General features: G+C 42.2%; 1 protein-coding gene across 1 annotated transcript; it reads left to right on the plus strand.

Annotated features, from left to right (window-relative positions):
* The first annotated feature begins 150 nt into the window (after positions 1-150).
* On the plus strand, positions 151-16,365 carry abhd5 (abhydrolase domain containing 5). Its single transcript, XM_022750882.1, has 8 exons — positions 151-206; positions 642-722; positions 3,793-3,878; positions 3,967-4,342; positions 10,953-11,107; positions 12,717-12,828; positions 12,987-13,173; positions 14,127-16,365. Exons 1-8 carry the CDS (start codon positions 175-177, stop codon positions 14,214-14,216), a joined length of 1,119 nt encoding a protein of 372 aa, XP_022606603.1. The 5' UTR covers positions 151-174; the 3' UTR covers positions 14,217-16,365.
* Positions 16,366-27,426: the final 11,061 nt, after the last annotated feature.

Below are 27,426 nucleotides of genomic sequence, written 5' to 3' on the forward strand. Positions count from 1 at the left end.
ATAGATGAAAAAAAGAAGCGGTGCCATGGGCGGGGACACGAAGCGTCTCGGATGCGTCGCCGCACGGTGGAGTCACCCCGAACAACAAATCAAACCTCTTCAATCGCTGACTGTACGTCAAGAGTCTCTGACGACACGTGACCGCGGGAAGCAGCAGAGGAGAGTTGCAGCAGTATGGCCGAGCAGTCGGAGACAGTGAACAGAGGGTAAGTAATTTCTCTTACACAGCTCACGGAAAGTGTTTAACCAACCAATGCAGGCGATGGTAAGTGAGGCACATCATTTGGTATCCCAACGACACAGTGTTATTCTGTGTGTAGATGCTTTTGCACACACTAACAAAAGTTAAACAAGTTGTCAACAGTCAGGCACTACGCTAAAGTTAAAGTAAACACTTTAACATTGTGAAGCTCTGACATGAAAGTGACGTAGAAACATACTGTCACATATGAAAGAGTGAACTCGCAGGTTTTCAGACTTTATCTGCCACAGATTATGGTTTAGACATACTGAATATCTGTTAACTTGTGAATGTGTTGCTGTCATACACATCTGTCTCATACTGACAACTGTATATCTACTCTGTCATCGGTCAGTCAGTGTTCTTTGCCCTCATCCACTTTTTGTTTCACTCTGTTCAGGGTTGTCCAGAGAATGCTGTCTGTTGTTGGTGTTGACGGTCTGGCCAGCAGTGTGTGGGGCTATTTGGACACGACAATAAAGTAAGTTTTGAAGTTTGGTCTAGACCATTGGTCCCCATCCTTTTCCAGCTCTTGCCCCCCTGGAAAATCTTTAAATGTCCCATGTCCCACATCCAACCTCATGACAATACGGAGGAAAAATAATATATGTTCTCAGAGAACTTTTTATTTTAATGACAACGGTCACTCTCTTGACTCTCTTTCCTTTAATTCCTCCTGTTGCTAACCACCTATCCATAACCACTTATCCACTGATTCTCCAGTTTTTGCCATGGATGTAAAATTAAGACGCAATAAGACTGAGATAGCAAACAAGTATATGATGTGGGACTTAATACGAGAAATAAAATTAAAGGATTTTTTTCAACATTTTTAAAGATCATTTTGTTTAAAAATTGTGAAAATATTATTATAATGACTGTTTTTGTATAATTACACTTTTCACCAAAATAGTTCTGTTTTGCAATCAGTTTACATTGATTTGTGGCCCAGTTGCAATACCAACAGTCCAATACCACAGGTTGGGAACCAGTGGGCTAGACCACTCAGAGCCCTGGTGTAGCCCCTTTAATCACAAGACTGTTCATGTTTTAGATGAACACTAAGGCCCCTGTTCACTGAGAAATTAGTTTTTCTTATAGTTGCTTCATTTGGACAAGCTTCACTGTGCAGAATGATGTAGATACAGAGTTTGACACTAGAACACAAAGGGTTAAAGTTTCTCTCTGCTCAGCTTGAATCTTAGCTTTAACATGTGTACGCAGGGAGATGACTTTCTTACGTCACAACTAATTTGGAGCCAATAATGTTCAAGTACTCGACTTACACAAGTGTGATGAGGAAACTTGAAACCTCCACTGTGTACAAATGGGCTGTTCAGTGTGTCCAATAGTTATAAAACCATGTCAATTATGGTTCTCTGCTTTACAGCAGTCTATGACTCATCTGAGCCTGAGTGAGCTTTTTCTGCAGCAAACATATTGTTTTAATTAGCTACCTGGTTTATCAAGCAGTTGGTCTGGAGCAGTCACTGGTCCACTTTCCAGCAACTGGCAAATAGCCTCCCTTAGTAATTCCTTAGGTAATCCTGCTGTGGCTGTAATTAATGCTATGGCACTGTAACAAATCCTACCTTCAAGGATATTATTGCATTACACTGAGAGGTGTTTCTAATATTTTGTCCAGTCCATTGCGGGTAGACAAACTGTGCTGGTTGTGTTTTTGTGTTATAACTACAGAAACAAACTGCACGCACAAACAATGATTATCTTTTAAGCGGCACCTACAGTCATCAAACAAGACAGTACACTAATGCAATAATACAGAAAATATGTGTTTATTATAATAAAGGGTCATTTGGCTTTAACACCTGCTGCTCATTTGCTGACATGTTTCACTTTTGTTCCATGAGTGATGGAGCAGGTGAATTCACATAGGTGAGATGATTGAAATGAAGATTAGATGATGCAGACACAGTCATGGTCCTGATACTGGTGATGTTAAAAGGCACTGACATGAGGATGAGGAGGAGGCAGCAGCATGTGTGTATGAGAAGGAGAGTTTCATTCAGAGAGGGAAATACATGGGCTGAATGTGACAGAAGTGTGTGGAGTTATTTACGAGGGCCTGGTGACTTTCCTGTTCTGCTATTTCTTCATCTGTTTCCGCTGCAGAAACTTTATTTTGAAGGCTTCATACACCGTCACACTGGAGTTTCAAAATTCTTCAGCCTGATGAGCTAACACAGTAAAACAACTTAAAGCTCCATATTTTCCTCTTCTTTTGTGTTTTATTTGAAGTGTTGATCCATAAGAAGATATATTTGTAGTTTTAAGAACCAAAAACCATATCAATGTAGTTTTACATCTCCTCTCTCAGGCTTCTCTCTGGAGCTTTAGTAACAACTGGTTGGTGAGCCAATCGGAAGAGAGGAGGCTCTGAGCCTCTTTTCTGATTTTATAAGTGATCCAATAAAAAAACAGCAGATTTCAGGTAAACACTCAGAGAAACCAAATCCTGCAAGGTTGGATGATGGGTCCAGGTGGGCGGGGCTTGGGCCGTGGCTGAGCGTGTTGACTGCTTTGTTGTGACATCACAAGTTTCAGAAGTTCTGACGGCTGGTTTTAAGGCTCAGTGTCTGAATATAGTACAGTATATTAAATATAGAATCTAGGCCTACTTTATTATCAAACAACACATGGACATCTACCTTTCATACTATATGAGCCTTGTTTGTAGGTTGTATATTCCTTTCATAACAGAAATGTAGCACAAAGTGCTTTACAGAGAAAGAAATGAAAAGGACATAAAATGAACATAAAAACATGATGTGAACATTGATGTGAAATGAAAAACATTAAAAAACATTGCAAACATGGAAAATGAGATGGAACAATAATAAAATAATAACATAGAAATAATGATAAAATGATGATAAATGAGAAATGTGTTTTATTTACTTCATGAGATAGAGATCAATAAAATAAAAAAGATGACATTCACCATCAGTCAGTCATCGACAGAGGCTGTCTATGAAACCAGTCCCCTCTCCTTTGTACAGAGGCTAATAAGTGCTAACATTCAGTCCTGATGCTGCCATGTTGGTTTAAGTTACTTTTTAATAGGGCTGAACAATTATTCAAAATATTATCAAAATCAAAATATGGCAATAGTGCAATATACAAACAGCAGGAGCTGCAATTTTTATGATAAAGATAAAAATGTAGAAATGAAGCATTGTGATGCTGCAGAGATGCCTCAGCCTTCAAATCATATTTCTCCACATGTGAAGGAACATGTTCATTTGGTAAAAGGCCCCAACAACAATCACATCATGATCATTTTAATATTCTTTTCACTGAAAATGAAATTCAAAAATGACTGTTCCAACTGAAATCGTGACTCATATCACAATATCTATATATTTTTTTTAGCCTATTATTCAGCTATACTTTTAGTTTGTGCCCTCTGTTCTGCTGCTTCATTCCTCTGTTTCTGTCTTCATCCTTTAAGCCTGGTGCCACACCTCAGTGACACCAGGTCACATCTGTATTTCATAAGGGTGATGCTCATGAACCTTTTGTCTGTGTAGGTGGTGCTGGATCCCCCGCTGGTTACCATCATGGTGTCCCACCTCTCAGAGCCAGCTTCAGTCTGCAGAGGACATGATGCTGAGATGTGAGGATCAGTTCTGTCTACGTCTGTATGAAAAGTTGTCCGGTGTTTCAGTTTCACTCTCTCACTCCTCTTTTCACTGTCTCCATAGGTGTAGACAGTCCTTTCTCCAAACAGCACGTTCCTGTCTCCAGCGGCAACCAGCTGTGGACCCTGATCGTCAGCAGAGAGAGCGTTAAACACAGAACCCCCATGGTTCTGCTCCATGGGTTCGGAGGTGGCGTGGGCCTTTGGGCTCAGAACCTGGACGCTCTCAGTCAGCACCGGCCCGTCTTCGCTCTGGACCTGCTGGGCTTCGGTCAGAGCAGCAGACCCCTGTTCTCCTCAGATGCCCAGGAGGCAGAGGACCAGTTTGTGGAGTCTATAGAGAAATGGAGGGCTAAAGTGGGTCTGGAGTCCATGATCCTGCTGGGACACAACCTGGGAGGATACCTGGCTGTGTCATACTCTATTAAACACCCAGGCAGGTGAGTGCAGATCACGGGATGTCAAGTAACATACTGGAGGGTTGTGTTGTTTTTTTAAAAGGAATCTTTTATCCTTTAGTGCAGATCTCATTGATATGAGTTTGGTGTGATAAAGTTACACAAGGGGCAAAGTAGATGTAGTTCAGTCTGACGGACTTTAAGAGGTAGACACAGGTTTTTGTAATATATATGTATATATATATATATATATATATATATATACTGTATGTGTGTGTGTGTGTATATATATATGAAGTTATTTTTTGGGTGGTTTTTATGCCTTTCTTTGATAGAGAAAGTGGAGAGAGACAGGAAATATGGGGGAGAGAGAGAGAGAGAGAGAGAGTAGGGGAGAGACATGCAGCAAAGGGTCTGGCCGGCCGGGAGTCAAACTGGCTACCTGCCTCTGAGGGCTCAGTATTTTTGCAACTTTATTAATTTATATTTATAAAAGTCAAAAACTGAAATCTCTAAAAGCTCTAAGAAGGCAGATAATTATTCTTAAGTAGAAGAAAATGGGCTAGTCAGCATCTTCCTCCTGCAGCCAGCCTTCTCCAAGGGACAGAGAGCCACCAACCTTACAAAGGCCAGTGTGGAGGGTATAATGCACAACACTATGTATGAGGAGCTGCTATAATTCTGTATGATTCTGTATAAACATTTGACCAGATGTCATATCAACTGTCAACAAAGTTTTTGTTTCACTTTTACTCTTCACCTGTATGTTTCTGTGCTTCACTTTCTCAGGGTGAAAGAAGGCAATAGATAGATAGATAGATAGATAGATAGATAGATAGATAGATAGATAGATAATTTACCCGTCCCCTTGGGGAAATCCAAGTGTCCAGCAGCTCAATAGTAGTAATAATAATAGTTAATAATAAACAATAATAGTTGAATTAGTCAAGTTCATGATCCACTGTCTTTGGCTGAGGTGTTGTATAGCTTGATGGCAGTGGGAACAAAGGATCTCCTGAACCTCTCTGTTCTGCAGCGCGGTGCGATGAGACGTTTGCTGCTGTAGCTGGTTCTCTGTCTTGACAGAATGTTATGGAGAGGAGGGTTGGTATTGTCCAAGATGGCCTCCATCTTATATTGCATGTGTCTCTCCACAAGAGTCCTGAGTGAGTCCAGACTCCTGCCAAGCACAGACCCGGCCTTTTTAACCAGCTTGTCCAGTCTCTTTGTTTTTTTTATGTCTGACATGCTGCTGCAGCAGACTGCAGCATAAAAGAGTACATGGCCACCACTGACTGATAAAACATGTGGAGCATTTCACTGCAGACGTCAAAGGATCTGAGCCTCCTGAGGAAAAAGAGCCGACTTGGTAGATGTGTTCAGGGACCAGTCCAGTTTACTGTTCAGGTGCACACCTAGGTATTTATAAGTGTGCACCACCTCATTGTCCTTCCCTGGAATGTTGACTGGCTGAAGGGCGGGCCTAGTCCTCCGAAATCCATGACCTGCTCCTTGGTCTTGGAGGTGTTCAGAAGGAGGCAGTTCTTGTCGCTCCATTCACACTGAAGGCCGTCGTCAGATCCCTGTACTCCTCTTCCTGCTGTTGCTGATACACACCACAATAGCTGTGTCATCTGAGTATTTCTGGATGTGGCAGGAATCAGAGTTGTATTTAAAGTCTGCTGTATACAGGGTGATTATGATTACAATAGCTTTGAAAAGGGACTTGCTGTTACCATGGTAACAATATGTTCTATTGAACTGAACTCTGATGTCATAACAGAATGTGATGTCATTACAGAATTCCTTTGAAGTTTTAGTGTAAATAGATATACCTCTCCCTCTAGCGTATATATTGACCTTTCATTGACTACTACACACGTATTGTTCACAGAAGCAGCTTGCATAATCAGAAATTATCGCGAAGAGAAAAAGAAAGATGGCAACAGGAACCGTCAAATGTCTGGACGCCCGTGTTCAGGATTATGTTGCAAACTACTATACAAAAGTCACGCAAGAATTACAGTCTGCACAGGCCATGCTCTTTAAGATGCATTCTGGACCTCAAAGGGCCAAGCTGAAAACCAGAGCTGAAACCCTGTATGCAGTCCTGGCTCTGCTAGAGGGCAGACAAACACAGGAAACTCTCAGCGAGAGAGAGCTGAGGGATGAAATATCTTCTCTCAAATGTAGCATGCGCTGTGCTGAAAACAAACAGGAGAGGGCCAATAACAACCTTAAAACCAAAGATAAAATCATCAGGCAGCTTAAAACCCAAGTTAATGGTTTAGTGATGCAGGTCACAAGTGATAAAGCTATAGAGGACACAAACCAGAATCTCCTTCATCTACTGAAGGACATCGAGGAAACCTCTGCCTCCAAACTGAGTGTTGAATATGCAATTAATATGGATCTCAGGTGCAAACTGCAGAATGCCAAGAAACAGCTGCAAGAGCAGACTAGTGAAGACATCTACGCAGACTGCATGGATATCTTTGCTGACGGACAGGACATACAGGTCCAGATAAGTGAGAAGGACAACAAACCCGTAGAGTGTAACACAGATAGCGGACCAACCTGCCTGCAGAGCCTGGATACAGACAAACCTGTTTCAGAGCTTCAGCCAGAGGAGGTAACCAAACATGAGGAGTACAAAGAGGTTCTTCAGTTCAGTTTGGAGAATCTGAAATCAGACCACCATGTTGAGGATGAAGAGCTTACTGAGAAAAAAGAGGAGGAGGAAGTGGTTTGCCTTAAGATAAGTGAGTTACAGAAAATCACAGACACTGCAGTTAGTCAGATTCGGGAGGAGAAAGAGGATATGCTGAAGAGCCAGAGGGCGGAAATTGTCAAGCTCCAGGCTGTTGTGAAGGCGGCAGAGGAGCAGCTGCAGGCCCAACTTCAAGAGTCAACAAAAGTCCTGCAAGCCAAGGAGCAAGAGTGGGCAGGGAGGTTTGAGGAGCTACATAGGACGTGTGAAGAAAAACGCACCGAGAGTAGGCCCAGGAGGAGGAACTGGTTTGTCAGGATGTTTGTTTGTGGCTCTGGACAAGATGTAGAGCAGTAGGAGATTCATATATTCAGATGTTTGGTTTTTTAATATATATATATATATATATATGTGTGTGTGTATGTACATAGTTGGTGCCTGAGGCCTAAGTCCTAAACCCTCACAGACTTAACTGACGTCACCTGGTAAGTGATTGAGTGTGAGAGACTGCCAGGGCTCGAAGTGGTATAAAGAGGAAGGGGACAGCACTTTGTGACATATCACATTCCTCTTTATACCATTTCGAGTCCTTGCAGTCTCTCACACTCAATCACTTATAATAATAATAATAATTATAATGATAATCAGCAGGGCTCTCTCTCTCTCTCTCTCTCTCTTTCTGTTTCTCTTTCTCCCAGCTCTATATGAAATGTGCCCTGAGATAACTTGAGTTATGATTCAGCTCTAAATAAATAAAACTCAATTGAGTTGAATTTGCATCATTGTACTGATAAATTAGCACCAGAGCTCTGAGGTACTGCAACACACAGTAACACAGTTGAGCTAGTTTCATAAATGACTGGCAGTTAGATTTAAGTTTTAAAGGAGAATATTCCCAATGAAAATGCTTTATAATCTTATTGGAGCCTGTCAATACACATTCATAGAATAAGTCAGGGTTATTACAATCTCTGTGAGCTCACAGTAGCCACTTTATTAGGTACACCTGTAGGATCTATTGCAGCTTTATTGACACAATGCAATGTGTAAATTCAATTATATGTTCATTCTATTTCTAGTTTTGTGTCCTCCACATTTACATACATGATCGGGCAGAATACCAGAACACCGTCACTGACTTTGACCTCAGTCCTGAAACATATATTTTAATTAGCACCTCTATAGCTAAAAAGAACCGTTGTATTGCATTTGACTGTACAGGTATACATAAAGGTTTGTGTACAGTGAAGGCTTTAGGAGACAGCGTGTGTGGGGGCAAAAAGATAAATGACGAAGAACTTAAAATAAAAATAAGTTGCGATCTTCTCCTTTGAACATCTAACTGAGTGTACTGAAAGTGGCTATAATCAATATTTTTAAAAGAATATGAAAGGGTCACTAGTAGTGATGAACTTACAGAGAATTATCACCTGAATCTGCGGCTGCACCTTCGGCACCTCTTCTTTCCAGTTCTGGATGACTCCCGCTGCTCTGTTAACAGTGAGGATTTAAAAATCCACTGTCCAGTACCTGCAACAGCAGACAGACGTAGTGAGAGAGCAGCCGGTGAACATAGTGGGGCATTTAGCAGCTAAAGAGCCAGATATTTCTCTCAGGAGTTGGTGAAGAGCCAAAAGGCAAGGGAATACTGGACAGGAACATGACTCCAAATGCTAATGCCGCTTTGTAACTGCTGGTTGTGTAAATAATTGACTTTCTACTATCAAGTTCATCATACTTCTCAAGTTGATGGATTTAAGTATCTTTCTATCTATACTGCAGATTTAATCTGCTAAAGAAGACCATATAATATGGTCGAAAGCTCTATCTTAATACTGTGAAAGTATCAAAGCCTCAGTCCACAGAGAAATGCACACAGCCTGTATTCAGAAACTGAGCCTTAAAACCAGCCGTCAGGACTTCTGGAACTTTGTGATGTCACAACAAAGCAGTCATTGCCCTCAGTCATGCCCCAAGCCCCGCCCACCTGGACCCACCATCCAACCTTGAAGGATTTGGTTTCTCTGAGTGTTTACCTGAAATCTGCTATATTTTTATTGGATCACTCAGAAAACAGTCAGCCAATCAGAAGAGAGGCTCAGAGCCTCCTCTCCTCTGATTGGCTCACTGACCTGTTGTTACTAGAGCTCCAGAGAGAAGCCTGAGAGAGGAGATGTAAAACTACACTGAGATGGTATTTTTTCTTAAAACTACAAATATATCTTCTTATGGATCAACACTTCAGATAAAACACAGAAGAGGAAAATATGGAGCTTTAACTGGAGACCCAAGTTGTAATAAACTAGAATTATCCTTTAACGGTTCACAGAAAAAAGAACAAATGAAGCAGAAGCTGCCCAGAGGATAAAATGACTCTGCATTGAACAATGTTTTGAATAGTGACTCTGCCCTCTTAGTGTTAACATGTTTGTAGCAGAACATGCCAGCATCTGTACAGGATATAGTTGTGTCGATGTAGGTGCTGGCAGCCAGTGATAATAGCAGCCACTCTCCTCCCACTAGCCCCTATCTCTCCTGAATCATCTCCTCTTGCTGCGTCTCCAGCGCCGAGCGTCCAGCATGCGCTCAGCTCTACCCGAGGGATGTCTGATAAAATGTCCTCAATCCCTTATCAGCCTCCTTCATCATTAACGCTAAAATATTCCCTCTTCCTTCCCTATAATATCTGAGTGTTCCAAACGGACTTTAAGTTACAACACAAGATGCTCTTGATCAGGGACATATGTCCTTTTTCAAGCTAAACTGTGCTCATTGTTCATGCTGTGGCCTGAACAGAAAGCTTCCTGTTTACTTATAACGAGACATAGAAATAACTATTTGTACTGGGTGTAATGTTGGTCAATGTGGTGCAGTTGGCATAGACTTTGGATAGTTTCTGGTGTGTGGCTAGTGTGTCTTTACTGTAGTGTTCTTTATCTATCACCCTGTGGATGTGAGGATGGTTGAAGATGGGTTTACTGGTATCCAACCAACATATTTGCAGAGCTTCTCCAATCATCCTTATTGGTTACAACAGCACTGTATTCACCAAAGTCATTTTTGAAATCTATGTGCACAGCAACATGGCTACAGCAAAGTCAGACAGGGCAAGATACAGCAGTCAGATAATCAGACAGGCTGTAAACAAACCATCTAAACCAGTTTATATGGAAGTAAAACTATAGACTGTAAATGAAGATCGCCTCCGTGACATCACCCACTGCTCTACCGTTGCCATCTTGGCAGTGCCTGACTCCGCTTATCTCCCAGCTAATCCAAAAATAGGCAAAGAGGTTGGGCGTGTGTGGAGCTGAGGCCTCGGTGCATATGCTCCCATTAGCATTGTTAGTTGAAACTTATGTGAGATAGCATCATAACTTCAGTGACTGTTGGATAAAGCAATTGAAACAATGACCTAGATTGTAGAAAAACTAACAAAAAAAGACAAAAACACACACACACAAAATGTGTGATGCAAGAGATATTTTGCAGTTCAGATCATTTTATAGGAGATAAAATCAAGATGAAAAATGTTAAAAGGAAGAGTTCAACATTTTGGGAATTATTTCTTTTTTCACTGTGCATCAGATGAGAAGATTGAACTCACACTCTTTTCTGTAAATAATGAAGTTGGAACAAGGACACCATTAGCTTACCTTGGCCATGACTTCTTAGAGATGTTACATGTTTGCCTGGTAACCTCGGGGAGGCAATAAGATGTGTCATTTTTACACATTGGTTTTTGAACAGATTGAACAAACAAGATGTCACTTGTCTGTTAGCTCAGTGGCACTCGGAGGCAGGTTTTGGACAGAGCCACGTCCTTTAGTCATGTAATATATAGATATATTTCTGGGCCTGAAAAACCCATTTCATGTTACAAAATGTTAGAGAAGCCAAACAGCAGGTGAACTTCATTTTGTCTTTGTCTCTGGTCTGCAGAGTGAAGCACATCGTCCTGGTGGAGCCCTGGGGTTTTCCCGAGCGCCCGGACACAGTAGAGGCCGACCGTCCCATCCCGGTGTGGATCAAAGCCCTCGGGGCCATGTTCAGTCCTTTCAACCCGCTGGCTGGCCTCCGACTGGTCGGACCACTGGGTGAGAGTGGAGAGCAAAGACACAACCGGATTTTTATCAATTAGAGCAGATGAAATCTTAATATTCCCAGAGGGGAAATAGTTTCAGTGGCACGGAACATCCAGAGAAGTGGAATAAACAGAAGTATCAGCCATAATGGGACTGACTGTTAAAATGAGGAGTGTGGAAATTAGAGTGCAGGATAAAATAATGACTCAATATTTGAGGCTTAGAGAGAGAAAATGTTTGACAAATAACAAAATATATCAAGCACAAAACTGAGAACCACTGTTATACCCAACACCATAATGAGCTCATTTTCACTCAAAGTGGGGTCCAGGGACCCCCAGACGTTCTTGAGGAGGTTCCTGGGTTTCCTAGGAAATCTGAGTATTATTTATTTACACTATAATTCCATCCATAAATGATAGCTGTTTCCCAATTCAGAGGCTGCATCCTCAGTGGACGCGGTCTACCAAGGTGTGGCCTTTCATAGACCATGAAGGCCGAACTGAAATGAGACGGTTTGGTCTATAGAGGATTTTTGCTTTGTGTCACCGGCTGTCCCCGCCCTTACTGTTGCATTGCAAAGCATGGCTCCTGTCGCCTAGCAACCTTGAAAAAAAATATTTTTCTCAAAAACTTGAGGTTTAAAGGCCCTTGGTTTTAACAGTTCCACTGTAAACTGTTGACCTGAGCTGAAACCCAATACTTACATTTAACAGTCTAATCCTCAGGCTCTCTGTCACTGTTGTTTTTCTGCCACATTATTTTCATTACTGGCACACAATGAATCTTGGGATAGGTTGGGCCATGAAGGATCCAGCTGTTGGAGCCTTCCTTACCCAGCAAAAGATGGACACATTTTTAATGAGCATTTGAAATGGGACAGTCTAGTTGCGCTGCTCTAATGCAGGCAGTCTTCAAATGCAGCCTATGACGGATGCAGCCCCTGAATTAAGAGACAGCTATTGACAGAATGTATGACTATGTTGGCCGTGGGTTTCAAACACTTTCTGTAATCAAACATCTAAATGAAAAAAGCCTGACCAGATGTGGGACCCTGGGACAAAAGATGGGGGTCCGTGGTCTTACTTGCGTTAGTTTTGGGTCCTTGATGTGAACCACTGGGCTTATATATACTGATTATACAACAGTTAGTTCCGACCCAGTAGTTTGATTGGATGAGAGTACAACAGCACTGGGACGTTATCTGTCTTCGATTGTAACAAACTTTGGGAAGATGAAAATATTTCCAGAAATATCATTTGAATTAAATGATGTCTGGTCGTCAGAAGAAGATGAAGGGAAGAAGCCTGGATACTTCAGTGCACACCTGAGGTAACATGTAGACGAAGTAGCAAGCTGCCTCATACCTATGACCGAATCACAGCCGTGCTGATATTCAGTACATCACTCCCTCTCATGTGATATTGCTTAAATTAAATATGACTGGGCTGCTAATTCAAACATGATCTTCTGAAGCTGATTTTGGTCCAGACGACAAATGAAGTCTGGTTCCTGTGTGTGTGCGCTCTCACCCGCCTTGTTCATAATCATGTAACATAATGAAGCGGCCTCGTCATGCTTGGCTTTGACATGTCGGCGTCTGCTTGTCTGGCCCCTGCAGGTCCCACTCTAGTCCAGACTCTGAGACCTGACTTCAAGAGGAAGTTCTCCTCCATGTTCAGTGACAACACGGTGTCAGAGTACATCTACCACCTGAACGCACAAACCCCAAGGTCTTCCTCCATCTCTGTTCCCCTGTCAGGCCTCATTATTGCTGCTCATGTTAATAACTGCAATGAAGACAATTTATTCATTACCTTAGTTACTACCTAGTATCATGTCTTGACATCAGCTGTCCGGTTGTGATGATTGTTCTCATGTGTTGTCACAGTGGAGAAACAGCTTTTAAGAACATGACCATTCCCTATGGCTATGCCAAGAGGCCAATGCTGCAGAGGATGGAGCAGCTGCAGCCTCATATCCCCATCACCATCGTCTACGGCTCCCGCTCCAGCATAGACAGCAACTCCAGCAGCACCATCAAAGAGATGAGACCACACTCTCGTGTGGAGATCATAGTAAGTTCATGGTGTCCGGGATGAGAGAAAATACTTTATTCTGTACGTTATTATGAAGTTTTCCTACATGTCTCCTGTTTAGAGTTGATGTTGGGTTTCCAAAATTTTGTAACTTTAACTCAACAATTTGCAGTCCAACAGAAGTATTTTTATTTTCAAGAGTTGGGTGAGCAATGCCAAAAAAAAAAAACAAAGAAAACATTTGGAGTTTTACCTCTAACTTCCTCTAACAGAAAAACAAAAATAAAATACATGACTCTCACCTGCCTCCCTAACGGAAAAAGAGAAAAGAATTCACAAAAAAAAAGGCCTCTCACCCCTACAGATACCACAACTGCTTTTTAGAAGGTTCTCAGAACTGCACGGTCGGGTTGTGAGCCGGGGGAAGAGGCGAAGCAAAGCCGGGCGCCATCAGCTCACAAAAACATGTTTTTGGTCATAACTCACAAATTCACACATTAATTATGACACAGTTTAACTCAAATGTCTGTAAGGATAAAATGAAGAGATCACATTTTATATCCAAAAGGTCAAAGGTCAACTTCAATGTGACATCATATATAACGAAAGCTTTTTTGTAGGTCTTCGCAGTGGACGTGTGCCTACCACATCTCGTACATGTAGGTGAAACATAGGGCTTGTTGAACTTGTCTAGGGAGCGCTATTGAACAAAAACATCAACATTTTCACCAGGCCTGACGTGTGTGCAGTAAACAACAGTTTCAATAGGGTTCTCCCACCGTTCAGTGCTTGGGCCCTCATAAACAAACAGCAGCAGTCATGTTGTTCGCCACCCACATTGTTTATCTGATATTTGCATTGATTTGTGAATGATAACTGTGTTTTTAATTTTAAAACTGAACATTCCTTTCCATCATTGTTTTATTGAATCAATAAACCTAAGCCGCCATGTTTTTAATCACCTGCCTCTCTTACTGTCCTCACTCCCGCAGACGATCCACGGAGCCGGACACTACGTGTACGCCGACCAGCCAGACGACTTCAACAAGCGAGTTCTGCAGGTGTGTGTTAAAGTGGCCTGAGGAGGAGACGAGCTGGAGGGCCGGGGGGGACCTGTGGAACCGGACTCTGGAGAAAAAGGGGAGCATCACTTCAGCAGCTGCTGCAGAACCACAGGATCAGGATCTCACGTTCTCGAGGCAGGAACCAGGAGTTTGTACATAATAAATATTCTAACAGGAGCAGAGCTGAGTTCGATTCATGACACGCTGATGTTCACATGTCGCATTAACGGAGCAGTGATTCAGTCGCGTTCTCAGAAACTCTGTGAATACAGGCTTTATATCAATCACCAAGTCCCCTACTTCATGCTATTTAACAGCATTCACACGCAGATGAGACCGGCCTGAATCACATTTTTGTTTTATTTCTTTATTTTTTAATTACACACACACACACACACACACACACACAGAGGAGGGTGGCGCTGCAGCCTCTTGGTTTATAATTTGAGCATTAGTTCTACAGTGTTTTCTCAGAATTGCCTTTTCCCAGTGTAGCCGAGAAACCAGGAAATGAGGCATTTTGAATTTCATCGATTCAATGACATTCTGCTGAGCACATGAGCAACCACAGAGCCTCAGTGTTCATCACATCACTGTCCATACGTTGCCTTAAGCTGCCCGCACTGTCTGACCCAAATATGTAAAAAAAATACCTTCTAAAAAGTATTTTTTAATAACGTGAAGATATTTCAAAGGTGAATCGATATCATATTCTTGGTGTTTGTATATGTTTGGTAAATATGCATTTAACAACAGTTTAATTTTATAATTTTATATACAATAGGAATATGATGAATATAGTCAGATAAATGATATCAGAGTGAAACAGAATCAGGAAGCTCAGTTACAGTGTCGTGTGTCAGGTTTTTTCTGTGCAGAGCTTCACCTGTGGTTTGTGGTTTTTCCGTATGATCCTGACACAGACAGGAAGTTTATACACTCTTCAGTATACAGCACCAGCACCAGTAGTATCAGCACCAGGAAGCAGCTATAAATGCATCTGCTGCCCATATTGATCTGCTCTGCTCTGTAGCAGCTGTGCTCTCTGATTGTTTGTGTTGTTAATGTTTCTGAATAAACCAGATCAGCTTTGGTCCAGAGCAGGAATAAACTGGAATCTACGAGACATGTGGCTTTTATATGGAGTATGTTTGTGTGTCAGTGTGTCAGCACAGAGGTGATTCAAACTGTTATTGTCACAATGAGCTGCCTCAAGAGATTTGACTTTGTTTATTTATGTGTCGATTTTGAGTCTCAGATGAAGATTAAGTTCAAACTTTATCATTGAAAATCATTTTGGAAAAAATGGTGAATTGAAGTTTCTTATTGTTAAACTGAACTGGAACTCTAAATGACTTTGTTGGTGTGAAGCCACTTTTCTGTCTTTCTCCCAGGTTAATGTGGACTGAACATGTTCACTGTCAGTGATGCAGATGTCTGTCTGTACAGATGTTATCAGCTGGATGTGGTGTAATACTCACACTCACACAGATATCATATGTCACTGGTTTCTGAATCATTAAGGTTTAAAGGGTCTAAGTTCAGACACACAATGTTCAGATACATGATATCTCTTTTTAGCTGGAATCTCTCATCACAGCTTCAATATCTAACCCTCCATATCAAAAAAAAAATAACAGTATATCTATATTTTTTGTTTATAGTCAATATTCTCCTACAAACATCTTTGAATTTAATGCCATTCAAATATTTGCCAGTAAAGAACAGCACTCTTTAATATCTACAATATTTACCACAGCATGTGAGGTCTATCGTGAAATTGGCAATAATATATTGACAATCCTACAGTGTACACAGTAATTCTAATTATTTGACAGACTGTTTTGAATATTAAAGCAGAAAACCTGCGTATGTCAACCAGGTGACATTTTTGCATACTGCTTTTTGTTAAAGTCCCATATAAACAGAACTACTAGACAAATGGAGTAAACAACACTACAAACTGCTGAGCAAGTATATTTGTGTAACTAGAACTAGTTCCGGTTTCACTTTGTCTCTCTCTGAAGTCTGAATCAATGAGCCCTGATGATGTGGAGGCCTGTGCACCACAAATTACTAACAGAAGCAAACTGGGGGTGTGGAGGTGACCAAGCATGAAAAGGTTCATGGTTGGAAAGTGTAAGCTAAACCTTTATATAAATTTATAAATAAGTGTGTGTATGTATATATATATTATAATATCAATATATATAAGCATGTACTAATATATATAAGAATATATAATCAAATTCATATATATTATACTAATATATATATATATATAATAAATATCTTATTATAGATAATCAACATCTTCATTGATTATCCACACATTAACTGATTCTTATATATCTTGCTTTCTAATATATATTATATTTATATTATATATCTATATATCTATAATATCATTTAGTATATTAATATATAAATAATCATGATTTTATATTATATATATATATATATATACATATATATAATATATAAAATGATATAATGATTATAAATATATCATTTTATATATTATAAATATCTCTTCCTCTTCTGGGGCTAGTTTTGAAAGAAAGTATTGAGGCCTAGTGATTTCCTTACTGAAATGCTCTGATCTAATCTGTGTATAATATAAAAGGCAGAGTTTAAAGAGGCTGAGGGAAGAAAGTCAGCTTGATGCTTAACTGATTTAACTGAAGTCTTTCACAGCAGCATTAATGTTGGAGCTAATTTGACACAGGGAAATAGGACTTTGTGTTTAGTTTCATGAGCCAGTTGCTTCTCAGTGATTGTAAATATGAAAAAATCTTGTATTGCATAAATTATTTTGCTCCTAAAATTGTTGTGACAGCTCCCCTGATTCTATTTATTTTAAGTGTAAACACAAATAAAATGTTTGCTGTAGTATAACCACGGTCCACTCGCTGCTCTGTCCTCTGTCACACATGAATAATGTAGCTCAGACTCGCGCCTGCATCATATGTTTAATCTGCGATGCAACACTTTCATTCTGCTTCTCCCCCTCTTTTGCTTTTCATTTTAATGGAGAAAAAGTGACAGATGAATCAATATTTTTCCTCCAGCTCCCCTTATCATTTCAGAGCTGTCAGCCCTCTGCCAGAGAGAGGAATGATTCCTACGCGCCTGTGTTCAGTAAAGGGCCGATGTAGTTCCCCAACACCACCACCGGAGGGCACTCAAGTGTAGAAGAGGAGATGTGGAGCTTGTGGGAACATCCGCACTCCCCCCTTTTTTGCACTAATATCTACACTCACTTGCACCTTTGTTATTTCATTTTAAGACAGCAAACTGAAACCAACATATTATATGACACGGTTCCATTTTAGCAATTACCAAAGACATATATATATATATATATATATATATATATAGATACAGGAGAAGGATGCAGGCTCATGTGAAAGTATTTCTGAGCCACATGAAGCCAGTGGAGACAGTTTTGTCCCTCTCAGCTGTTTGGACATTGAGGTGAGTATAATGAAGTTTCCTCTATTGATGAGGAAACTGAAGGAATCTCATTCATTTCTTTAAGGTGCTCCATCAGGATTTGTAAAGGAATACTACATCATACAAAGTATATACTGCACACTGAAGAGTATTTATTTGGGGGCTTATACATGAAAATACATCACCGTCCACTGAGGCTGTGAAACCAGAGCCTTCCTTGGCGGTTTATCAATATCATTAGTTGCATTTCAAACAATTAACTTTAGATGGCACCTCAGGGTACACACTATAAAGCTACTGTAATGCCATCCTCCCTCTGACATGAGCCCATTAAACAGAAAATGGCAGGGTGGGGCCTCCACAGACATGTGAGCCACTCCACTGACTCAGAATCTCCCACTGATGAATCACAGGATTGATTACCGGAGTTTTTTCACTTATCCAGTCACAGTCAAATCAGATGGAAGGTGCATCATCGTCAGAACATCAGATCCAAACGAAGGCCACCGATGCTCTGAGTTGATGAGGGAGCAGGCATGAGGGCACAGAGAATATATTCTAATACTGGTGCCACTGGAGAGAGCAGAGCAATGCACTGCAGCTCCAGTCATTTACAAACTGTCTGTTTCGCTGTGTCATGCCTTGTAGCTCCTCCAGCAGATAGCTATCAAACAGCTTTTAAAAATGCAGATCTGAGCCACAGTCTGCCCCAGCTCTGCTGTGACTCACTGCAACTGTGCAGGTTCGATGCTCCAATGAGCCCCCAGGACAGCGCTGATAGCAACATGCATGCAGCCTGATTCTTTTTCTTTCTCAGCTACTTACACACTGTTCAAAACTCAGCCACAATAAATATGTCTGATTAAAAACTAAAAGTGAAAAAATCCATCAAGTACTTTTTGTGTTATTGAGTCATGTTTCTGTATGAATATGTTATTTGTTTTCATTACAAATAATCATGTGTCAAGTATTTTCTGTATTTTCAAGCAACACAGAATAAGGCACACAGCTGCAACACAATACATGAATATGGTCCTTGATTCCAGAAAAAGTAGATTTGTCCTGGAAACAGGTTAAAATGATCTTGCTGCACTGGTATAATTCAGTATAATTGACAAAAATGACATGAAATGTGTGATTTTTGTAGTGTATGGACAGAGATACTAATGCCATCTTACTGGACTGCTGTGAACAGATGAGTTTAACTGACAGTTTTTCAACCAACAATTAGGGCTCTGCAAAGCATGTGGTTATGGTACATACATGTATAATGTGTATGACTCTGTTGCCACTTTGTCACCTAAAAAGTTTTCATTGAGTGAAAGGATTTCAATAATGTTTCCTTTTATGTAGTCTATTGTCTTTTTACATCTATTTTTAGAGAGCTGTACTCCGAGCTCCCTCCAGATGTCTGAGCTCCTCAGCCTTTTTGTAAGGGTGAGCCCAGCCCCCTTATGGAAGACTAATATCAGCCGCTTATATTTGCGATCTCATTCTTCTGGTAAACCAACAGTTTTGCTTTCTGGCTCAGTTCCCTCTTCACCACAATGGTCCAATACCACACCCACATTACTGTCAATCTCACACTCCATTTTACCTCCACTTGTGAATGAGATCCCAAGATTCTTAAACTCCCAGCAACTCACTCTCAACCCGAAGGGAGCAATTCATCCTCAATGAACAGAAGAGATGACTTGTAGCAGCGTCCCTGGCACCCTATACTCCCACAGTGCCCGCCACAAAACCTCCTGTGGGATATGGTCATAAGCTTCTCCAAGTCCACAAAATACATGTAGACTGGATGGACAAACTCCCATGACCCCTCCAGTAACAAGAGTTTGTTCACTGTTCGACACCCAGGTCGGAATCTGCATTGCCGTTCCTGGATCTGAGTTCCGAGAATCGTCCGTAGCCTCCTCTCCAGCACCCTGGCATAAGCTTTCCCGGACAGGTGAGCAGTGTGCTTAAGTGATAACTAAAGCGCACCCTCTGCTCCCGCATTTAGAATATGGGAACCACCACCTCAGTCTGCCAGTCCACAGGAACTGTTCCAGACCTCTGTGCAACACTGAAAAGGCGTGTCAGCCAAGGAAGCCCAACAATGTCCTGAGATTTCAGCATCTTGGCACTCCTCATCCACACTTGGTACCTTGCTTCTGAGGAGCTTCTTGACTAACTCAGAGACCTCTGTCAGAGATATGAGTGATGCTTTACCCGAGTCTTCAAACTCTACATATTGATTAGAGGACATGTTGGTCGCGTTTAGGAGTTCCTGAAAGTGTTCCTTTAATTGCCTGACAATATCCCCACTCAAAGTCAGCAGTTCTTCTTCACTGCTGAACACAGCTTGGGCCAAAGTATAGCTTTCCCTTCCCGATGATTTGCCAGAACTTCATAGCTTCCCCAAACTCCTCCCACACCTACGTTTTTGCATCTGTGACCACTGCAGCCACAGCCCCTGTTGGTACCCATCTGCTGCTTTAGGAGAACCCTGAGAACTGACCATAAAGGTCTCCTTCCCCACCTTGACACCCTCCTTCAACATTGTCAACCCACGGCTTCTCAGGTTGCTGCTACAACAGGCACTTACAACCTTCTGACGACAACTCTGCAGTCACCTCCACAATAGAGGCTTTAATCACGGCCCACTCGGATTTCATTTCCCTGACCTCCCCTGGGATTCATGAGACATCCTTGCTGACAGGGGTCACTACACATTTGAGTCTACCAGGTCTGTAGCCTCCCCAAACAGCTGATCTAACTAGCAACTACTACACTTGAATTTAAGTTTGCACTCGTTGAAAATTGGGGCACCACCTTCAATTGAGGGAAAATAGACAAACCAAATGATCTGAACTTTCTGAACTCTCAATACAAAGATTTCCCTCTGTTTGGAAGGAATACACAAGATCATGACTTGGTGATAAAGAAGACTTTATTTATAGCTAAATGTGTAGAAGCAGCTGAATAAATGAGGCGTTAATTATGAACACATTACAGATGAGTAAAGTTTAACTTTGAATGACAAATGAACTGGTGACATAGTTTGGAATAATGAAATGACATGTGGTTCAAAGTTACCTGAGAACGACAGAATGCTAGAGGCATAATCTACTTATCTCGTGCTTAAAAATAAGACCTCAGAGCACAGTCCAACTTCAGTTATCACAGATAGCAGAACCCAACCCCGATTCCTATCCCTGCTGGTGGTGGGCCCACAGGATGGCAGCCCTATGTAATTCTTTTCGGGCTATGCCCAACCGGACACCATGGATCAAGGCACAGCCACCAGACTCCAAGAGGGGGCCACAGTTTCCCTGATGTGGGTTAGATGATGGTGATATGTGAATAATTTTATGAATGAGTTTGGCCCCTCCCCGAGATCAATTTTTCTTTGGAGAGGCTACCAGGGGCCAACCATGTTAAGGTGGCAATTCTTGGAGGTGCCCTTAGAAATAGTACAGTACAAATTAAATAAGCAGGACAAATGAGTAATTTTATTTTATAAAAGCGTAATGAATATACAATGATATGTTTTTTGAGCGTTTTTTTGGAGAGTGTGCATGTACACGCACATACAGGTATGTGTGGGTGAATTATATGGGTGTGTGGATGAATATTTTTGTTATGATTGTTGTGTGGTTGTGTACGTGTGTATGTGTGCGTGCTTGCGCGCAAGTGCTCATGCAAGGGAGTGTGTGTGAATATACTGTATCTGTGTGTTATTGTATTGTGTATTATGATGTATGTGTCTATTTTTGAGTTATTGTATTGTGATGTGTATGTATCTTTGTCACTGTATTGTGTTATTGTGATTGTGTATATTTTTTTTAATGTCACATCGGAATGATTTCGACCCCAGGAAAATAGCTGCTGCTATGCAAAAGCTAATGGGGATCTTAATAAAACAAACAAACAAAAGCCTGTTTCCTCTGAGTCTCTGAGTTGTAAATCAGTCGCATTATTTTACCTCATGTACCTCGTACACGAATCTGCTTCTAAATATACTCGTTTGTAACAATGACTAAAACAGTGATTGTGTCTGGTGCTGATATGAGTGAGCAGAGGAGGAGAAGGAGCAGGAGGAAGAAGAAAAAGCATAGGGAGATGGAAGAAGAGGCGGAGGAAAAAGACCTTTACTCTGGAGCACAGATCAGGCCAGACCTGGCTCGTCTTGTCTGGGTTGCTAGGAAACCGGCAAGGCGCCTGATCTAATTTATTAAATTCAGCCTCTCGCCTCCTCTATATCTCCCTCTTTCTCTTTCTCTTTCTGTCTCTGTCTCGCTCGCTCACTTTCGGCCTCCATGCTGCTTTCCCTATCTGTCATTATCTTTCCCACCCTCTAAGGCGCTTATCTCCCTCCCTTCCTCTCCTTTCCTCACTCTTCCTCTTTTCCCCCCTCACTCTATCAGGCACTCCCCAGCTGCCTATGTGTATGTGTGGATATATCGTTCTCGCTCTCTTTTTCACATCCTCCCTCCATCTCAGACCTCAGACAGAGTATCCTCTCAGGCTGTTCAGCAGTGCCACCCCCATATCTTTCACACCGAGCCGTGAGTACCACCCTCAGGCAGGCCAGACCTTCTGTGACTTACCAAGCGCACAAAACACACACATGTAAACACACACACACACACACACACACACACACACACACATGCGCAAACTGCATTACCATTTAGACTGTGACTTTGCCTTGCATTGCTCTGGAGTCTAGATTCATAAACGTTGATGCATCAGCCTTTTTCTGCAAAGCACATTGCTCTGCTTGAATTATTCAACATCGTCATTGCTATCTTCAACCCAATCAATGATTAGAGATGTTCCAATACCATATTTTCTTTACAATATTGATTTAATACCTGACCTTGCATGGCATTCATTTGTGAAAGAGTAAAGTTTATTGATAAATTATGTGGTATCAGATCGTGGCATAGACTCGTTTACTCACCAATACCCAGTCCATGTATTTTAGGCAGTATCTGAGTGTCGTTGCCAGGGAATAAATTCATATTTTCTTTCCAGATAGAAACATGCTGTGCGTATCACAAACAGTATGAAATTGTAGGTTTCAGTGAACAGAAGATAATTTGAGCAGGTAATTAAACTTTAGCCACAATGTGTAACATCTGGGGTCAAATCTTTTCAGTCTTTACTATCTGAAGTCTACTGGACTGAGGTCAGGTAACCTGAGTAGACAACCATCCGACTGTTGGGCCATAAAGAACTTAGCTGTATGTTAAAGATTGTCATCCTCCTGTTTTGTCCAGACATGAACACTAACAGCTTAAGCCAAGTCAGTGATTTAATCTTATTCTAATCTTATATTATTTAAATCAAATAAGCTAAACCACTGCCATCTCGTCACTGGACCCTGTCTAGGTTTTTTTGATGCCCAGCTGCTGGCAGACCTTGTCGAACACTTCGGCCTCAAAGTTCCACCCCTGGTCACTGTATTGTTCCTCAGGCACACTGAAGTGACAGAAAATCTCACTGACTTGGTAAAGTAGTCCATGGCCATGAGGACATAGCGGTTCCCTTGGTTGGTGGTAGGAAACAGGCCCAGGATGTCTACACCCACACGGTCCATCAGGGCCCCCACCTGGTACTGCTGCAGGGGTGTGTGTGCACGCCAGGTTGGTCCCTTCTGAGCAGTGCAGGAGTCACAATGATGAACATAGAGCTCCACATCTTGGCGACATCCTGGCCAGTAGAACCGGGACCAGAGCTGGTGTAGGGTCTTGAGGACCCCAAAGTGACCTGGCCCCACCGAGTCGTGGACAAGCTGGAGAACGCTGGGACGTAGCTTTTGGGGCACCAATAGATGGAATAAGTCATGTTGTTCCCCAGGGGTCTGCCAGCGGTGATGGAGGAGGCCGTCTCGGTTTACAAGGTTGGGCCCTTGGGAGTGGAGGGCCTTGGTCTCAGGGTCTGATGTCGATACTGCTGCCTAATGGTCGTTGGCCTACCCCTACCCAATTTTGGACCCAGGAGTAGATGGGGTCTTGACTCTGGTCATGTTGGAACTGCTGGAGGTCGATGATTTCCATGCCTACCTTGCTGTCAGTTGCGGCTGGAGGTGAAACCTAGGGGCTGCTGTTGCTACCCACCAGAGAAATGTTCTTGTCATCCAGTTGGGGGGTCAAGGCTGCCACCACAGGGGTCACTGCATTATGTCCTCACCTGGATGGCAGTGCCTGCACTCTGCTTCCTCGCAAGGGCAGGGTGCTTGCATTGGCATGAAGACAGCCAGTCAGATGGTGGATCTCAAAGTCGTAGTCCTGTAGCTTCTCCAGCCATTGTGCCAACTGCCTCTCTGGCTCCTTGAAGTTCAGGAGCCATCTCTGTCTGTAGAGGTAGGATTGGAGGTGGCAGGGCACTCCTACAACAGCCAGCAGTTCTCAGTGAGTGACACAGTGGTTCCTCTCTGGTCGGTTGAGAGAGCAGCTGTAGTAGGCGACAACCTGCTCACCATGCTCCCCTTCCTGGGACAGCACCACTCCCATACCCACATGATTGGCGTCATTGTCCACAATGTGGTCTGGATAGGACAGCACGGGAGCCTCAATGAGTGCTGATTGAAGCCACATAAAGATGGTGGTGTAATCATCACCCCACTGGAATGCGAGTCAGTCAGTGTGGTGGGCTGGCAATGGTGGCATAGTCCTTCACGAAATGCCGTTAGTAGGAGGCCAGGCCCAGGAAGCTTCGTGGTTCTCCGACATTGCGGGGGACAGGCCAGTCCCTCACTAGAGCTGCCTTAGCTGGGTCGGTGGACACCCTGCTACACTGACAACATGACTCAAGAAAGAACAAAAAACAAATGATACTTCTTGGGATGAAGGCACAGACCAGCCTGGCAGATGGCCTGTATGACATCCCTCAAGTTGGCCAGGGCACCATCAAAATCTGAAGCACGGGCAAAGATGATGTCTAAATAGACAATGCAGCGACTCCAGTGCTCAGCTGCAGCCCAATTAGCAAAGGGCAGGCGACGGGGGTGGAGGCGGATAGGGTGTGCATCTCCGGTGTCGATGCTGTGTTGTACCAGACTGGTGTGTGTACAATCCTCATCTCTGGCTGTGAAGATGTCGGCAGGACCCTTTGGCTGGTGGTGGTGACGCAGCAGCTGCCCTGGCTGGTGGCGAGTCCGAGTCTGAGTCCGACACTTCATTGACACCGGCTGGGGAAGAGGACTGCCCCCACTTCTTCCACCTGCCTGGCTTAGGCAGACGAAGATGAGGACAAGCTAGGAGAAGAGGTGATGGAGCAGCAGGAGGAGGAGCAGGGAAGGGACTGGCACTGCCAGCCACTGCCAGTGATTGCGGGAACTGGCCATGATGCTAATGCTACCACTGACATTAGCCAACGACCTGGAGATTGACTTCGGCGCCCAATTGGTTTAGCTGGGAGTTAGGGATGGAGTCAGACACTGCCAAGATGGTGACAGTTGAGCAGCTCACTCTGAGTTTCAAAACCGCTCTTCAGAAACCTGTCGGTGATCTCACGGAGGCTACGTCCATACTTCACACAGAGGCTGGAATGAATATAATAATTGAAATTTACAGGCAAAGATCATCACTGAAGTCAGCCAGTCACCCTCTGCATTTTGCTGCCAGGAAAGAAGACAGGTGCCCCCATGGGAAATGTGGTTCCTCTGACCATCAAGGGTGTAGGTGATTGTGACCTCAGCAGAATGAGATCAGTGGCACTGCTGTAAGCTCCAGTCATCATTTTGTCAGACACAGTGACACAGCAGACTGAGAAGTAGCGTGTTACTCAGAGGTACTGTTATCCGCTTGCAGCCCCAGATGAGATGTGAAGCCTCAAAGCATCAAACGCCCAGGAATAAAAATATAAGGGCATTAAACTGCTTGTTAAACCTGAATTTTTAGATGTTCCCTTACCCATTTTATTCCACCGCAGTCTGGGTCTCTATGAATCATCACCCCCCTTAGGTGCTCCTCTATGTATGACAGCATCAGAGGGTGATGAAGAAGAGAAATAATAACCACCCACTGTTGTAATGTTGTACTGCCCCGAGGGAGCAGGAGGCTTGAACAAAATTTGAATAAGATGTAGTAGCTTGTGTGGGTGTGCTTCCATTCCTCCGTGTGTGTATTTGTGTATGCTTGTGATTGGAGATGTAAAAGCAATAAAGTGGGCACTTCACTGCCACTAACTGAACGGAGGTGGAACCTTTATAACTGATGTTTACAGATCACAGTGGAGAAAGCTGTACCTTATGTTTCTTCCTGCACATCTGTATCTCTACAGATGGAGCTTACTCACAAGGTGAATTGTTGCATTCTACCGCTGTAATTAAGAGGTGCTGCCAATCCACAACTCTGACTAGGTAAAGGGAACACAAACGGTCACATAAGTCTTTTCTGCTGGTGTGTACTCAGTCAGATGGCATGATTTTTGTTGTGTTTGTTCCTCTCTTTGAGCTAAAAATGACAGACGAGCAGTAAGCTATAGGCTTGTGATTGACAGTTTGCTTAATGGCACTGAAACAGGGAGGACCAGCTGTTGTCTGCAGAAAGAAAAAGTCTGTGTTGTGTTGTCATTTACCTAGAATTTGGTGAAATACTTTTAGATTTAGTGGGAGTGGGAGGAATTTGATGGGTAAGAACGCACACTTGTGTGCTGTGACATTAATGGGCCGCGCTTTATTTTACGGTACAATAATAAGATGTAACAAGCCATGGTTTGTGTCAAATCAGACAACACCATAAAAATATGTTCTTTATTAGACATTAAACAAACATAGTTATACCCTTTTTAGAGACTACACCTAAATTATGCTGCAATTATAAACCGTACATATTAGAACCAAAATAAATTATTCTTAGACACTATTACAACAAATTATATTGTAATTAATTAATATACTATTAGAATCGTTTTACAAGATCATAGTCTAATGAAAAATAAAATACAATGTCAAATCAGATCAAAAATATGCTACAGTCAGACACTATTCTACAAATTATGCTGTAATACTTCACATTGAATACTTCCTTCATGGACCTACAGCTTCATTAGACAGCTGTAATTAGAGGAATGTAATGCAATATTATATCTGGCATATATCATTTGCCCTTTATCATTTCACTTTCTTACTGATCATTTGTTGCTCATTAGAAGAAAACTGTGTAAACTAAGGTCAAAGCACATCGGGTCACATCGGGGTGCTCCTTCACCCGTCCTTTGTAGCCTGGATGTTGTCCACAGTGCTGTGCAGGTTGTAGGTAGTGGTAGTTTCTACTCCCATATGTCACAAACATTAGGCTATAGAAGCTGCCAGCACATTACATCTTTATTTCCCACTGTTACACACTAATTACACTTCCTTTAAGGGTAATTAGCTGCACATTACAACAGAACTGTAATGTAAACTAAAGTGAAATAATCCACCTTTATTTCCCACTGCTGGACAATCATTAGAGCTTATTAGAATCTAATAAGCACTTATAAAACTTCCTTACAGGGTAATTAGCGGTACATTAGAACAGAACTATACTGGAAACTAAAGTGAAAACCACCTGGATATTGTGGTTGTATTTATAGTTTGTAAGTGATAAATCAAACAGAGTTGTTACTGAGTATGCTATTGTTCCTTCATTAGCTACTTCATCATTATATCACAATAAATTCCTTACCAACAAATCCGACAGAGCAAGTTTCCAAAGAAGTATTTTAACGCTAATATTCAGGCCACATATACACTGTTGCCCATAAAGTTGGAATAATTTTGTTTTCAGACACA

This window comes from Seriola dumerili, unplaced genomic scaffold (genome assembly GCF_002260705.1).
Source record: "Seriola dumerili isolate Sdu_G_001 unplaced genomic scaffold, Sdu_1.0 BDQW01000016.1, whole genome shotgun sequence".
NCBI classification, from domain to species: Eukaryota; Metazoa; Chordata; class Actinopteri; order Carangiformes; family Carangidae; genus Seriola; species Seriola dumerili.

What these genes read in the sequence shown, in the direction of transcription:
- abhd5 (XM_022750882.1), top strand. Translation starts at nt 175, where the DNA reads ATGGCCGAGCAGTCGGAGACAGTGAACAGAGG. An exon ending in TATTTGGACACGACAATAAA is followed by an intron (nt 723 to 3,792) that starts GTAAGTTTTGAA and finishes TTGTCTGTGTAG; the next exon opens with GTGGTGCTGGATCCCCCGCT. An exon ending in TCTATTAAACACCCAGGCAG is followed by an intron (nt 4,343 to 10,952) that starts GTGAGTGCAGAT and finishes TCTGGTCTGCAG; the next exon opens with AGTGAAGCACATCGTCCTGG.